General features: G+C 54.6%; 1 protein-coding gene across 1 annotated transcript in view; it reads right to left on the reverse strand.

Annotated features, from left to right (window-relative positions):
• Window positions 1-10229, reverse strand: part of ZNRF1 (zinc and ring finger 1) — a 31828-nt gene extending 21599 nt beyond the window's left edge. Inside the window, exon 1 of the mRNA XM_018553071.1 lies at window positions 9809-10229. Within this exon, the coding sequence (XP_018408573.1) occupies window positions 9809-10082 (274 nt within the window). The 5' untranslated portion in view covers window positions 10083-10229. The remainder of the gene's footprint in view (window positions 1-9808) is intronic.
• Window positions 10230-12550: the final 2321 nt, after the last annotated feature.

A 12550-nucleotide genomic window follows, 5' to 3' on the forward strand; every position in this document is an offset into this window, starting at 1 on the left:
CCTCATCCCCAAATGAAACAGAAAGCCACAAATAGATGAAACATTACCCATGTTACCTAAAACAAAGGAATTTGGCCACCAGCGGCACTTTTGGGACACACCGATGGAAATAGTAACCAGCTGTCAACAAACCCTCAGGGCTCACAGCAGCTCAATCTGACTGCACAAACTTTCTCACGTCTAAGTTTCTGTGTCACTCTCCCGCTCGTTTGGGCGACATGTCAGCGGTAGTCACATGTGAAGCAAAGTTTATGGAAACAGCCCCCGGCCAAGGTCGCCAGTTATAATTAGCTGGAAGACACCTGTTCATGTGCAAGCCAACGGCACCGTCCCCCCTGAGCCAAAGCCGATCGCAGGGCCCTGAATGTCAAAGTAAAGAGGACCTTCCACCAATCTGACAAGTCAAACATAAATGTCACCAAGATACAACTGTAAAATAAAAAAAAGACAAAAAGGTCCGTGTGCTCCACCGATATCTCGCTTGCAGCTGACGGTTTCCTTCTGCCTCTACGCCGCCATTATTTTGATACCGGAGTATTGGGAGCTGGCTGCTATCGTCGCCATTTCACACCGCTAGATCCTGCACATGCGCACGTGGACATGACCTTCAGTTTAGTTAACTCATTGCCATGGTATCGGCAACACCAGCGGATGGTGGCATTATGATGCTATGCAATGCCTTCTGGGATATAAGGGATATATCAGGAGGCTGTGGGTAACCCATGGCCTAAGTGAGAAAGAAGGACGGAGGAGAGTGGAAGGGCTTAAAGGAGAAGTCTAAATGCCCCTCTTCCCCTGACCTGACCAACCCACCTTCATCCTCCATGTATACATACTTGCCATAACAGTATAGCCGCGGTCTCTGGCAATTGTTTATATTATGGTCATGCCAGCACATTACAGCCATATAAACTTTTTATGGGGCCTTCTCCGGCCTCAGGACACAACCCCACGGATTAGAGGAGTAAAGGCTATAGACCTTCTGTTAGGTTATATATTGCGGTCTCATCCAATTGGGGAAATAAACCCTATTTGTCCTGGGGACCAGTCAAGACAAAAAATTCTGAGTTATCACCAGTGCAAGATGGGAGAAAAAGATATTCCAATGGGCACCCTTGTTCTGGTTACAAATGTTTAAGGATTGGGGATAAAGCCTTAGCCCTGTCCTTCCCCGTGCCTTCCCATTCCATTTCCTGTCCTTTCCGGTGCCTGGCCTTCCCATCTCCTGGCCTTCCCATCTCCTGGCCTTCCCATCTCTTGGCCTTCCCATCTCTTGGCCTTCCCATCTCTTGGCCTTCCCATCTCCTGGCCTTCCCATCTCCTAGCCTGTTCTTCCCATTCCATTTCCTGCTCTTTCCCGTGCCTTATTCTAATTCTTGTGGTAATGGGGATTTCCTTTCATTTCCTGTCCTGAAGACAACAGTAAGCAAGAAGGAATCTTAAGACAGCTGTCACCAGACCAGAGGTCCCCATTGGAAGATTTCCCCGAACCTCCTGTTTTGAATAACTTTCGGAAATAGAAGAACGTGACTCTGCAGAGGGGGATCAGATAATTCTAGAAATCCAGACAGCAGTTGCAACCTTTTGCCTCACTGACATGGACTTGTGTCAATACGCAGGAAGATGCTGCAGATTCTTGTAGCTGTAGTCACCAGCAGTTTGACAGCTGTGGCCGGGAAACCTGAACAAAGCAATGACAGGCCGACAGCAACCGTCACTCTTTGCAAGTTTCTGCAGATCCAACATTTGCCAGCGGCTAGGGAAAGACGACGATTGCATCCGGGGCCGGTCATGTGTGCCTAGATGCATGCAACATGTTGGAGATGCGAACAGCTGCAACTCCCATCATCCTGTCAGTGTCTTGTCCACAAGCACGTGATCCCAGCTGCAGGAATCCAGACCGGCCAGAATCTCCAGTGTGAATGAGGCCTAAAACATTTAGAAAACTCTGAAGGACACTACACTTCCATTACAGGCTCGCATTAGTATAAATTACGCAACAGTGGGGGAGGGGATGCCTATTGGGAAGAGGAAAGGGGGTGGGGGTGGTCTGACATATATCCTGTATATGATGCAACACTAAGTTTTAATGTAGCTGATCCATCACAACCTCCTGCAGCTTCAGGATGACATGCAGGATCTCCCAACTTAATGAACAGAAAACGTATCTGAAACATTCTCCTCCAATTTAATAAAATCTCACGTGCGTTCTCTAGAGAGCTGTGGAATTGCAGCCCGGGCGGCTCACATGGGTTCAATTTCCCCATTAATGAGACTTGTGCATCACATTGTAACTGGATTTGGTACATGTTTAGACCGTCATACATGTACTTTGAAGGGTCGGTGTGCTCAATGCGAATACACTGGGTATATCTGATGAGAATCCTTTATTTCAAACTTGGCTCAGAAAAGCGGAAGACCCAGAATAAAGCACGCTGTTACCAGAAGCCGATCTTGTCACTTCTATCATCTGAAAAGCATGACGGGACGTTATCAACCGCTCAGGAAGACGATCATGTGGTTGAACACTAAAGATGAACTAAACGGAAACCAGAGCCTAGCACAGGTGTCTCTGCCCTGACCACAAACGGGTCGCAGTGTAACTGCTGAAAATTCATTTCAAGGGATGCAAAACAAGCTGGAGACATTAAAAAAGTTGGACTTCTACTTAAGTAGATGTCCTCAGGCAGGTTCTCTAAGAAGGTGCACCAGAATTGTCCAACTGAAAGGCCTACACCAGGTCTGGACAAATCCCAAAAGCCAGGTTGCCAATGCTCCTTAGAAGGGAGGTTCTCATAGGTGTACCAGGGCTTGTCCAACTGAATGGCCTAAACCAGGGCTGGACAAATCCCAAGTGCCGGGTCACCAATGTTTCTTAGAAGGGAGGTTCTCTTAGAAGGTGTACCAGGCTTGTCTAAGTGAAGGGCCTAGACCAGGGCTGGACAAAGCCCAAAAGTCAGGTCACCAATGCACCTTAGAAGGGAGCTTCTCTTAGGTGTACCAGGCCTGTCCAACTGAAGGGCCTAAACCAGGGCTGGACAAATCCCAAGAGCCACGTCACTAATGTTCCTTAGAAGGGAGGTTCTCTTAGGTGTACCAGGCCTGTCCAACTGAAGGGCCTAAACCAGGGCTGGACAAATCCCAAGAGCCAGGTCACCAATGCTCCTTAGAAGGGAGGTTCTCTAAGAAGGTGCCCCAGGCCTGTCCAACTGAAGGGCCTAAACCAGGGCTGGACAAAGCCCAGGAGTCAGGTCACCAATGTTCCTTAGAAGGGAGGTTCTCTTAGGTGTACCAGGCCTGTCCAACTGAAGGGCCTAAACCAGGGCTGGACAAATCCCAAGTGCCGGGTCACCAATGTTTCTTAGAAGGGAGGTTCTCTTAGGTGTACCAGGCCTGTCCAACTGAAGGGCCTAAACCAGGGCTGGACAAAGCCCAGGAGTCAGGTCACCAATGCTCCTTAAAATGTATAGCAGGTGCAAACGGAACAAACTGGCTCCTGAATTCTATATTCATTTTTACAACTTGCTTTGTTCCCATGTGTAGTCTGTAATGACATAATACATGGAAGCAGCCATATTTACTTTCCGTTGTGCCTCAATGACCCCCTGACCTCACATGTCCACCAGACCGGATCGGTCTAATTGAAATGAATGCAGCCTCTTATATTTGGTGATCTGGGGAACTGGAACAATTGAGCAGTTTTTTTTTGTTTATAGTAGAACTGCAGCCAAAATGTCAGGTTTTGGACACAGTAAGGGAAATTTCCCTTCACTTCCTGTAGGGATGCACCGATACCGGTTTTTCGGTATAGGGTACGAGCACCAAAATGTATCTTTCGGTACCCGCCGATTCCGGTATTTCCCTAGCAGGGAGTGGGCTTCCCGGGCAATGAGGAAGCCGGGCAGCATGTCATTACCTGCTGCCTGGCATCTTGATAGCCCAGGAGGCCGGCTTCCTGGCCAATCAGCATCAAGCCAGCTTCCCAGCCAATTAGGAAGCCGGGCGGCCAGTCATTACCCCCTGCCCGGCTCCATGTTCCCTCTTGGCACTGCCGCTCAGAGGAAATCTCCCTCTTACCAGAAGTGTCAGTATCGGGGGGGGCACCAATACAGATACTATTATCAGTACATCCCTAACGTCCTGTCTTACAGCCACAAGCAGTGGGGAAGATCCCTCCAAAAGTCTTGTCACCAGAGCTAGTGTCCCCTTTGGAAGATTCCCCAAAATTTGGGATTTTCCTTCACGTTCACTGAAAACGGTCACCAGGACAGGACAAAGAGGGTGAATCTCCCTAATGGGGACACAGACAGCAATAAAAACTGGACAGGGGTGTCTTGTCGCTCTCTATTGTATCCAATACGAATAAAGTTTTGGTTTCAGTTTGAGGCAAGTCCTGTCGCAGTAAGGAGATTCAGTCATGGCGACACGCAGCGTTCGGATATACAGGACATGCGAGTCTTCGCCATAGGTGAAAAGACGTGAAATCGGGAAAGGTCTTCCTGCAATCGTGACATAACTCCCAATACCCCAAACTGACCTATCGCCATAATAGTTATCCGAGTCACATAAAACCTTCTCCGAAACCAGTTTTCAGGGATCAATTGAATGTCTATAAAAGATCCAAAAAGTGTATTTTTTTCTGGCCATTCATTAAAATAAAATCAAAAGGAGATTGCACCGGCCATCATTACATCTGACCATACACATCACAATCATTGCTCTGACAATCTGACACCAATGGCATCAGCCATGACCAAGGACACCATTGTTAAATTGCATACAGCACATATACTTCTATTAAAGCTTTGCCACTGGAAACTATGTCGTTTCCACAGGTGAGTACTTTCCACCGACTGTGGTGGTGCCAGTTGCAGGACAGGTGAGCACAGAGGGGTACAATGACCCGGTTGCAGGACAGGTGGGCACAGTGACCCGGTTGCAGGACAGGTGGGCACAGAGGGTACAGTGAAACAGTTGCAGGAAAGGTGGGCACAGAGGTGCAGTGACACGGTTGCAGGACAGGTGGGCACAGTGACACGGTTGCAGGACAGGTGGGCACTGAGGGTACAGTGACCCGGTTGCAGGACAGGTGGGCACAGCGACCCGGTTGCAGGACAGGTGGGCACAGAGGGTACAGTGACCCGGCTGCAGGGCAGGTGGGCACAAAGGGTACAGTGACCCGGTTGCAGAACAGGTGGGCACAGAGTGTACAGTGAAACAGTTGCAGGACAGGTGGGCACAGTGACCCGGTTGCAGGACAGGTGGGCACAGCGACCCGGTTGCAGGACAGGTGGGCACAGCGACCCGGTTGCAGGACAGGTGGGCACAGCGACCCGGTTGCAGGACAGGTGGGCACAGCGACCCGGTTGCAGGACAGGTGGGCACAGCGACCCGGTTGCAGGACAGGTGGGCACAGCGACCCGGTTGCAGGACAGGTGGGCACAGCGACCCGGTTGCAGGACAGGTGGGCACAGCGACCCGGTTGCAGGACAGGTGGGCACAGCGACCCGGTTGCAGGACAGGTGGGCACAGCGACCCGGTTGCAGGACAGGTGGGCACAGCGACCCGGTTGCAGGACAGGTGGGCACAGCGACCCGGTTGCAGGACAGGTGGGCACAGCGACCCGGTTGCAGGACAGGTGGGCACAGCGACCCGGTTGCAGGACAGGTGGGCACAGCGACCCGGTTGCAGGACAGGTGGGCACAGCGACCCGGTTGCAGGACAGGTGGGCACAGCGACCCGGTTGCAGGACAGGTGGGCACAGCGACCCGGTTGCAGGACAGGTGGGCACAGCGACCCGGTTGCAGGACAGGTGGGCACAGCGACCCGGTTGCAGGACAGGTGGGCACAGCGACCCGGTTGCAGGACAGGTGGGCACAGCGACCCGGTTGCAGGACAGGTGGGCACAGCGACCCGGTTGCAGGACAGGTGGGCACAGCGACCCGGTTGCAGGACAGGTGGGCACAGCGACCCGGTTGCAGGACAGGTGGGCACAGCGACCCGGTTGCAGGACAGGTGGGCACAGCGACCCGGTTGCAGGACAGGTGGGCACAGCGACCCGGTTGCAGGACAGGTGGGCACAGCGACCCGGTTGCAGGACAGGTGGGCACAGCGACCCGGTTGCAGGACAGGTGGGCACAGCGACCCGGTTGCAGGACAGGTGGGCACAGCGACCCGGTTGCAGGACAGGTGGGCACAGCGACCCGGTTGCAGGACAGGTGGGCACAGCGACCCGGTTGCAGGACAGGTGGGCACAGCGACCCGGTTGCAGGACAGGTGGGCACAGCGACCCGGTTGCAGGACAGGTGGGCACAGCGACCCGGTTGCAGGACAGGTGGGCACAGCGACCCGGTTGCAGGACAGGTGGGCACAGCGACCCGGTTGCAGGACAGGTGGGCACAGCGACCCGGTTGCAGGACAGGTGGGCACAGCGACCCGGTTGCAGGACAGGTGGGCACAGCGACCCGGTTGCAGGACAGGTGGGCACAGCGACCCGGTTGCAGGACAGGTGGGCACAGCGACCCGGTTGCAGGACAGGTGGGCACAGCGACCCGGTTGCAGGACAGGTGGGCACAGCGACCCGGTTGCAGGACAGGTGGGCACAGCGACCCGGTTGCAGGACAGGTGGGCACAGCGACCCGGTTGCAGGACAGGTGGGCACAGCGACCCGGTTGCAGGACAGGTGGGCACAGCGACCCGGTTGCAGGACAGGTGGGCACAGCGACCCGGTTGCAGGACAGGTGGGCACAGCGACCCGGTTGCAGGACAGGTGGGCACAGCGACCCGGTTGCAGGACAGGTGGGCACAGCGACCCGGTTGCAGGACAGGTGGGCACAGCGACCCGGTTGCAGGACAGGTGGGCACAGCGACCCGGTTGCAGGACAGGTGGGCACAGCGACCCGGTTGCAGGACAGGTGGGCACAGAGGGTACAGTGACCCGATTGCAGGACAGGTGAGCACAGAGGGTACAGTGACCCGGTTGCAGGACAGGTGGGCACAGAGGCTACTGTGACCCGGTTGCAGGACAGGTGGGCACAGAGGCTACTGTGACCCGGTTGCAGGACAGGTGGGCACAGAGGCTACTGTGACCCGGTTGCAGGACAGGTGGGCACAGAGGCTACTGTGACCCGGTTGCAGGACAGGTGGGCACAGAGGCTACTGTGACCCGGTTGCAGGACAGGTGGGCACAGAGGCTACTGTGACCCGGTTGCAGGACAGGTGGGCACAGAGGCTACTGTGACCCGGTTGCAGGACAGGTGGGCACAGAGGCTACTGTGACCCGGTTGCAGGACAGGTGGGCACAGAGGCTACTGTGACCCGGTTGCAGGACAGGTGGGCACAGAGGCTACTGTGACCCGGTTGCAGGACAGGTGGGCACAGAGGCTACTGTGACCCGGTTGCAGGACAGGTGGGCACAGAGGCTACTGTGACCCGGTTGCAGGACAGGTGGGCACAGAGGCTACTGTGACCCGGTTGCAGGACAGGTGGGCACAGAGGCTACTGTGACCCGGTTGCAGGACAGGTGGGCACAGAGGCTACTGTGACCCGGTTGCAGGACAGGTGGGCACAGAGGCTACTGTGACCCGGTTGCAGGACAGGTGGGCACAGAGGCTACTGTGACCCGGTTGCAGGACAGGTGGGCACAGAGGCTACTGTGACCCGGTTGCAGGACAGGTGGGCACAGAGGCTACTGTGACCCGGTTGCAGGACAGGTGGGCACAGAGGCTACTGTGACCCGGTTGCAGGACAGGTGGGCACAGAGGCTACTGTGACCCGGTTGCAGGACAGGTGGGCACAGAGGCTACTGTGACCCGGTTGCAGGACAGGTGGGCACAGAGGCTACTGTGACCCGGTTGCAGGACAGGTGGGCACAGAGGCTACTGTGACCCGGTTGCAGGACAGGTGGGCACAGAGGCTACTGTGACCCGGTTGCAGGACAGGTGGGCACAGAGGCTACTGTGACCCGGTTGCAGGACAGGTGGGCACAGAGGCTACTGTGACCCGGTTGCAGGACAGGTGGGCACAGAGGCTACTGTGACCCGGTTGCAGGACAGGTGGGCACAGAGGCTACTGTGACCCGGTTGCAGGACAGGTGGGCACAGAGGCTACTGTGACCCGGTTGCAGGACAGGTGGGCACAGAGGCTACTGTGACCCGGTTGCAGGACAGGTGGGCACAGAGGCTACTGTGACCCGGTTGCAGGACAGGTGGGCACAGAGGCTACTGTGACCCGGTTGCAGGACAGGTGGGCACAGAGGCTACTGTGACCCGGTTGCAGGACAGGTGGGCACAGAGGCTACTGTGACCCGGTTGCAGGACAGGTGGGCACAGAGGCTACTGTGACCCGGTTGCAGGACAGGTGGGCACAGAGGCTACTGTGACCCGGTTGCAGGACAGGTGGGCACAGAGGCTACTGTGACCCGGTTGCAGGACAGGTGGGCACAGAGGCTACTGTGACCCGGTTGCAGGACAGGTGGGCACAGAGGCTACTGTGACCCGGTTGCAGGACAGGTGGGCACAGAGGCTACTGTGACCCGGTTGCAGGACAGGTGGGCACAGAGGCTACTGTGACCCGGTTGCAGGACAGGTGGGCACAGAGGCTACTGTGACCCGGTTGCAGGACAGGTGGGCACAGAGGCTACTGTGACCCGGTTGCAGGACAGGTGGGCACAGAGGCTACTGTGACCCGGTTGCAGGACAGGTGGGCACAGAGGCTACTGTGACCCGGTTGCAGGACAGGTGGGCACAGAGGCTACTGTGACCCGGTTGCAGGACAGGTGGGCACAGAGGCTACTGTGACCCGGTTGCAGGACAGGTGGGCACAGAGGCTACTGTGACCCGGTTGCAGGACAGGTGGGCACAGAGGCTACTGTGACCCGGTTGCAGGACAGGTGGGCACAGAGGCTACTGTGACCCGGTTGCAGGACAGGTGGGCACAGAGGCTACTGTGACCCGGTTGCAGGACAGGTGGGCACAGAGGCTACTGTGACCCGGTTGCAGGACAGGTGGGCACAGAGGCTACTGTGACCCGGTTGCAGGACAGGTGGGCACAGAGGCTACTGTGACCCGGTTGCAGGACAGGTGGGCACAGAGGCTACTGTGACCCGGTTGCAGGACAGGTGGGCACAGAGGCTACTGTGACCCGGTTGCAGGACAGGTGGGCACAGAGGGTACAGTGACCCGGTTGCAGGACAGGTGGGGTATAGCGATGGGTAGTGGTGAGGGTTGGCACAGGTGGGTATTACGGTAAGTAGCGATAAAGTACCAACTGCTACACCCAGATAGCAATAGGGAAAGGTGGCACTGATCTGTATGGTAGGTAAAGGGACATTCAGGGCAGACACTGCTATGAGCAGCTATGGGTCACCATAATGTATATCATGTAGGAGGTAGGTGCTTTCCACTGTAAGCCATTACGAGAGTGCCAGCTGTTGATACAAGTCAGGACAGGAGGAAGGCAAGGACATTGCTGGCCAGGTGTACGTGAAGGCAAGGCAGGGACAGGTAGGAGGTAGGTTAATCAGCAGGTAGGTACACAATAACCGGTAGATAGGTGGCCCATACATCAGAACACAGCAACCGTCAGGTATGTGGCCCACACATCAGTACACAATGACCGGTAGGAAGCCCACAGACATCAGGTAGGTGGCCCACACATCAGTACACAATGACCGGCAGGTAGGTGGCCCACATCAGTACACAATGACTGGCAGGTAGGTGGCCCACACATCAGTACACAATGACCGGCAGGTAGGTGGTCCACACATCAGTACACAGTGATGGGTAGGTAGTCCGCTCTCTCTACTCACCGCTGTGAGCCGCAATCAGTCTCGGGGCCAGCTGTAGCGGGTGGTGGTATCGGCTGTCCTGGTCCCCGGAGCTCCCCCCTCCTCCGCCCCGGTCGGACTCGGCTCTGTACAGGGTACCAGCGGGGGGATGGTGCTGATCCAGGCCGGACACGGAGCTGACCGAGCGGCTGCGGAGCCCCATGGCGCTGAAGTGTGTGGCTGGGGGGACGGCCGAGTCATCAGAGGAGACCCCGGGGAACGGAGCCCGAGAGCGGGAGCTCTGCTTGGCCCCCATCACTCAGCGGATGTCATCACTGTGCGCGGCCCGGGGGCCCGACTGCCGGCCTCTCCTCCGCCGCCGTCCGACTGGCCGCTTGTTGCTGGGCTGGAACAATGGAGGAGGGGACGGCGCGTGCGCGACTCCGGGGCACTGCCGACCGGCCCCGCCCCCTGCCTGTGACCTGCGCAACAACTCCTCCCTCTTCCCCGCCCCTTCTGTGTTACGAGGACGCTGACACGCCTCCGAGAGGATGTGCCACTGCTAGGCCACTCCTCTTTTCCGCCCCTGTGCGGGATCTGTAAATTAACCCTTTCACCCCCGCCTCCTCTCCTGTACCTCTTCCTTACTATGTATGATTGATATTCAATTATAAAGAGAGACAGATAAAAATATTAAAAGTAGACTTTTATTTATTTATACATATTCTTCCAATAAAAAAACGGTAAAAAAATAAAATAAAATAAAACACCCACAAAGTTCTCCACTACAATAGTTCTCACACGTCTCAGGTATGATTTCATAATGGCGTCCATGCGTCGGTGCATTTCGCGGTCTTAGGGACGGGGATTACCTTCAAATTTTAAATTCTGGATGTAAATCTCCATCTACAAATAGACTCATATCAGGAAGTACACGATCAATCAAAGTCAATATGCAGAATATGAAATGTCGCACACAGAATATGCAATACTCAGTATCCATAACAATAGATATACATACGAATTCTAAATCCATCTCCATCAATGAGGACGGTTGTCAGATCATAATGTACATAGGAATTTCTGGGGGTTCTGATGGTCGGTAACCGCGACAACGATAAATACATCGAGGGGAGTCTACTATGAACGCTTCCATTTACAAAGTTTCACTGAACAAGCTGAATATAGAACCCGATCGTTTGCCGTGGACAACTACTCCAGATTCGGCCTGCTACAATTTTAACCAAGCTGTTATTGGGCCTAGCCCACCCAGATCATACAATGGAGGCCGCACTCCGTATTCATCCACCAGCACATAACCTCATCAAGTAGGTGGCCCACCTACCTGATGAGTGTGGGCCACCTACCTGCATGGTGCTTATTGTGCCTCCTGTAAAGCCAAACTGTTATTGGGCCTAGCCCACCCAGATCATACAATGGAGGCCGCACTCCATATTCATCCACCAGCACATAACCTCATCAGGTAGGTTGCTCACCTACCTGATGAGTGTGGGCCACCTACCTGCATGGCGCTTATTGTGCTTCCTGTAAAGCCAAACTGCTATTGGGCCTAGCCCACCCAGATCATACAATGGAGGCCGCACTCCGTATTCATGCACCAGCACATAACTCCTTTAGTCCAAGTTGTACCTTGGAGACTAAAGTCATGCTGTGGGAGACAGTCAGAGACTGGGGGACATGTTACATGAGACTGCTGGAGACCAATGCTATTAAAGGCTCCTTTACAAATCAGTTCTCATTCTACTGACTGCTGGGGCCTGGGGGCCACACATTAAACACCAAAGGGCCTCATAGGCATAGGTGGGATCTTGCCGAAATGACGCAGAAAAGCCGGAATTTTGATGTAAACAAAGATCACAGGTTGAAGGAGTAAGGAGGACTGGGCAGGAAATAAGTGCACGGTAGGGTTGCACCTTTTCTTCAAGCGAAACCCGAACATTCTAGCAACGTGCGGACATTTTTTGGGGAGAATGAGCCGTGGCTTATTCATATGTAAATAGTGCCACACTGCCACCCATTCATATGTAAATATCACAGTTTAGACTATTTTCAGTGGGGGGCCAGTAGCCCCTATCTTAATTCTGGTTGCCCCTGTCTGCCTGACATCTTGTGTCCGGGTTTCTGCTGCAATGAAACCTGGACACAGCATTGAAAACCCGGGCTGTCCGGGTGAATCCTGGAAAGGTGGCAACCCTAGTGCACAGTGGGAGTGGGGCGCCCCCTCCGCATAGTCCTACGCCACTGCTGCCACCCCAATTTCCTGCCGGTGGAAGGACCCGAGGAACTGAACAGACCAGCCATGCCACCAAAGGGATTAGTTTTTATATGTGTGAGTGTACGTATGTATTTGTATGCAGTCCTAATAATGACGTCCTCTGGAGTCTCAATGCAGAGATTGCATCGGGTTTTGACTTCATCAGCAACTATGGCCTGCCAACAATTGTTGAAACTACAAGTTACAGTATAAAAATGCATTATTGTACTCAGACAGGAAAGGCCTCAGAAGTTGCACTAAGCCTTTACTTAATTAATAGTCTGCCCTCTGAAAAATAGATTGGATCAATGGATCAAAGGTGACAGGTCCTCTTTAATAGGGACAGCTTCCGTCTTGCTCTTATTCATGTACTGTTCTCTAGCGGCCTCGTGCGGCCGTGAGCGGTATTGCAATTTAAGCGCTGCACACCTAGGATTTCCCAGCATACATCTGACGCGTGACGGCGTTGCTATGCGACGGGGACGTGGTGACGTTGTTTGTTTTTGCTG

Source organism: Nanorana parkeri, unplaced genomic scaffold (assembly GCF_000935625.1).
Source record: "Nanorana parkeri isolate BGI_ZX_2015 unplaced genomic scaffold, ASM93562v1 scaffold6, whole genome shotgun sequence".
Classification (NCBI taxonomy): Eukaryota; Metazoa; Chordata; class Amphibia; order Anura; family Dicroglossidae; genus Nanorana; species Nanorana parkeri.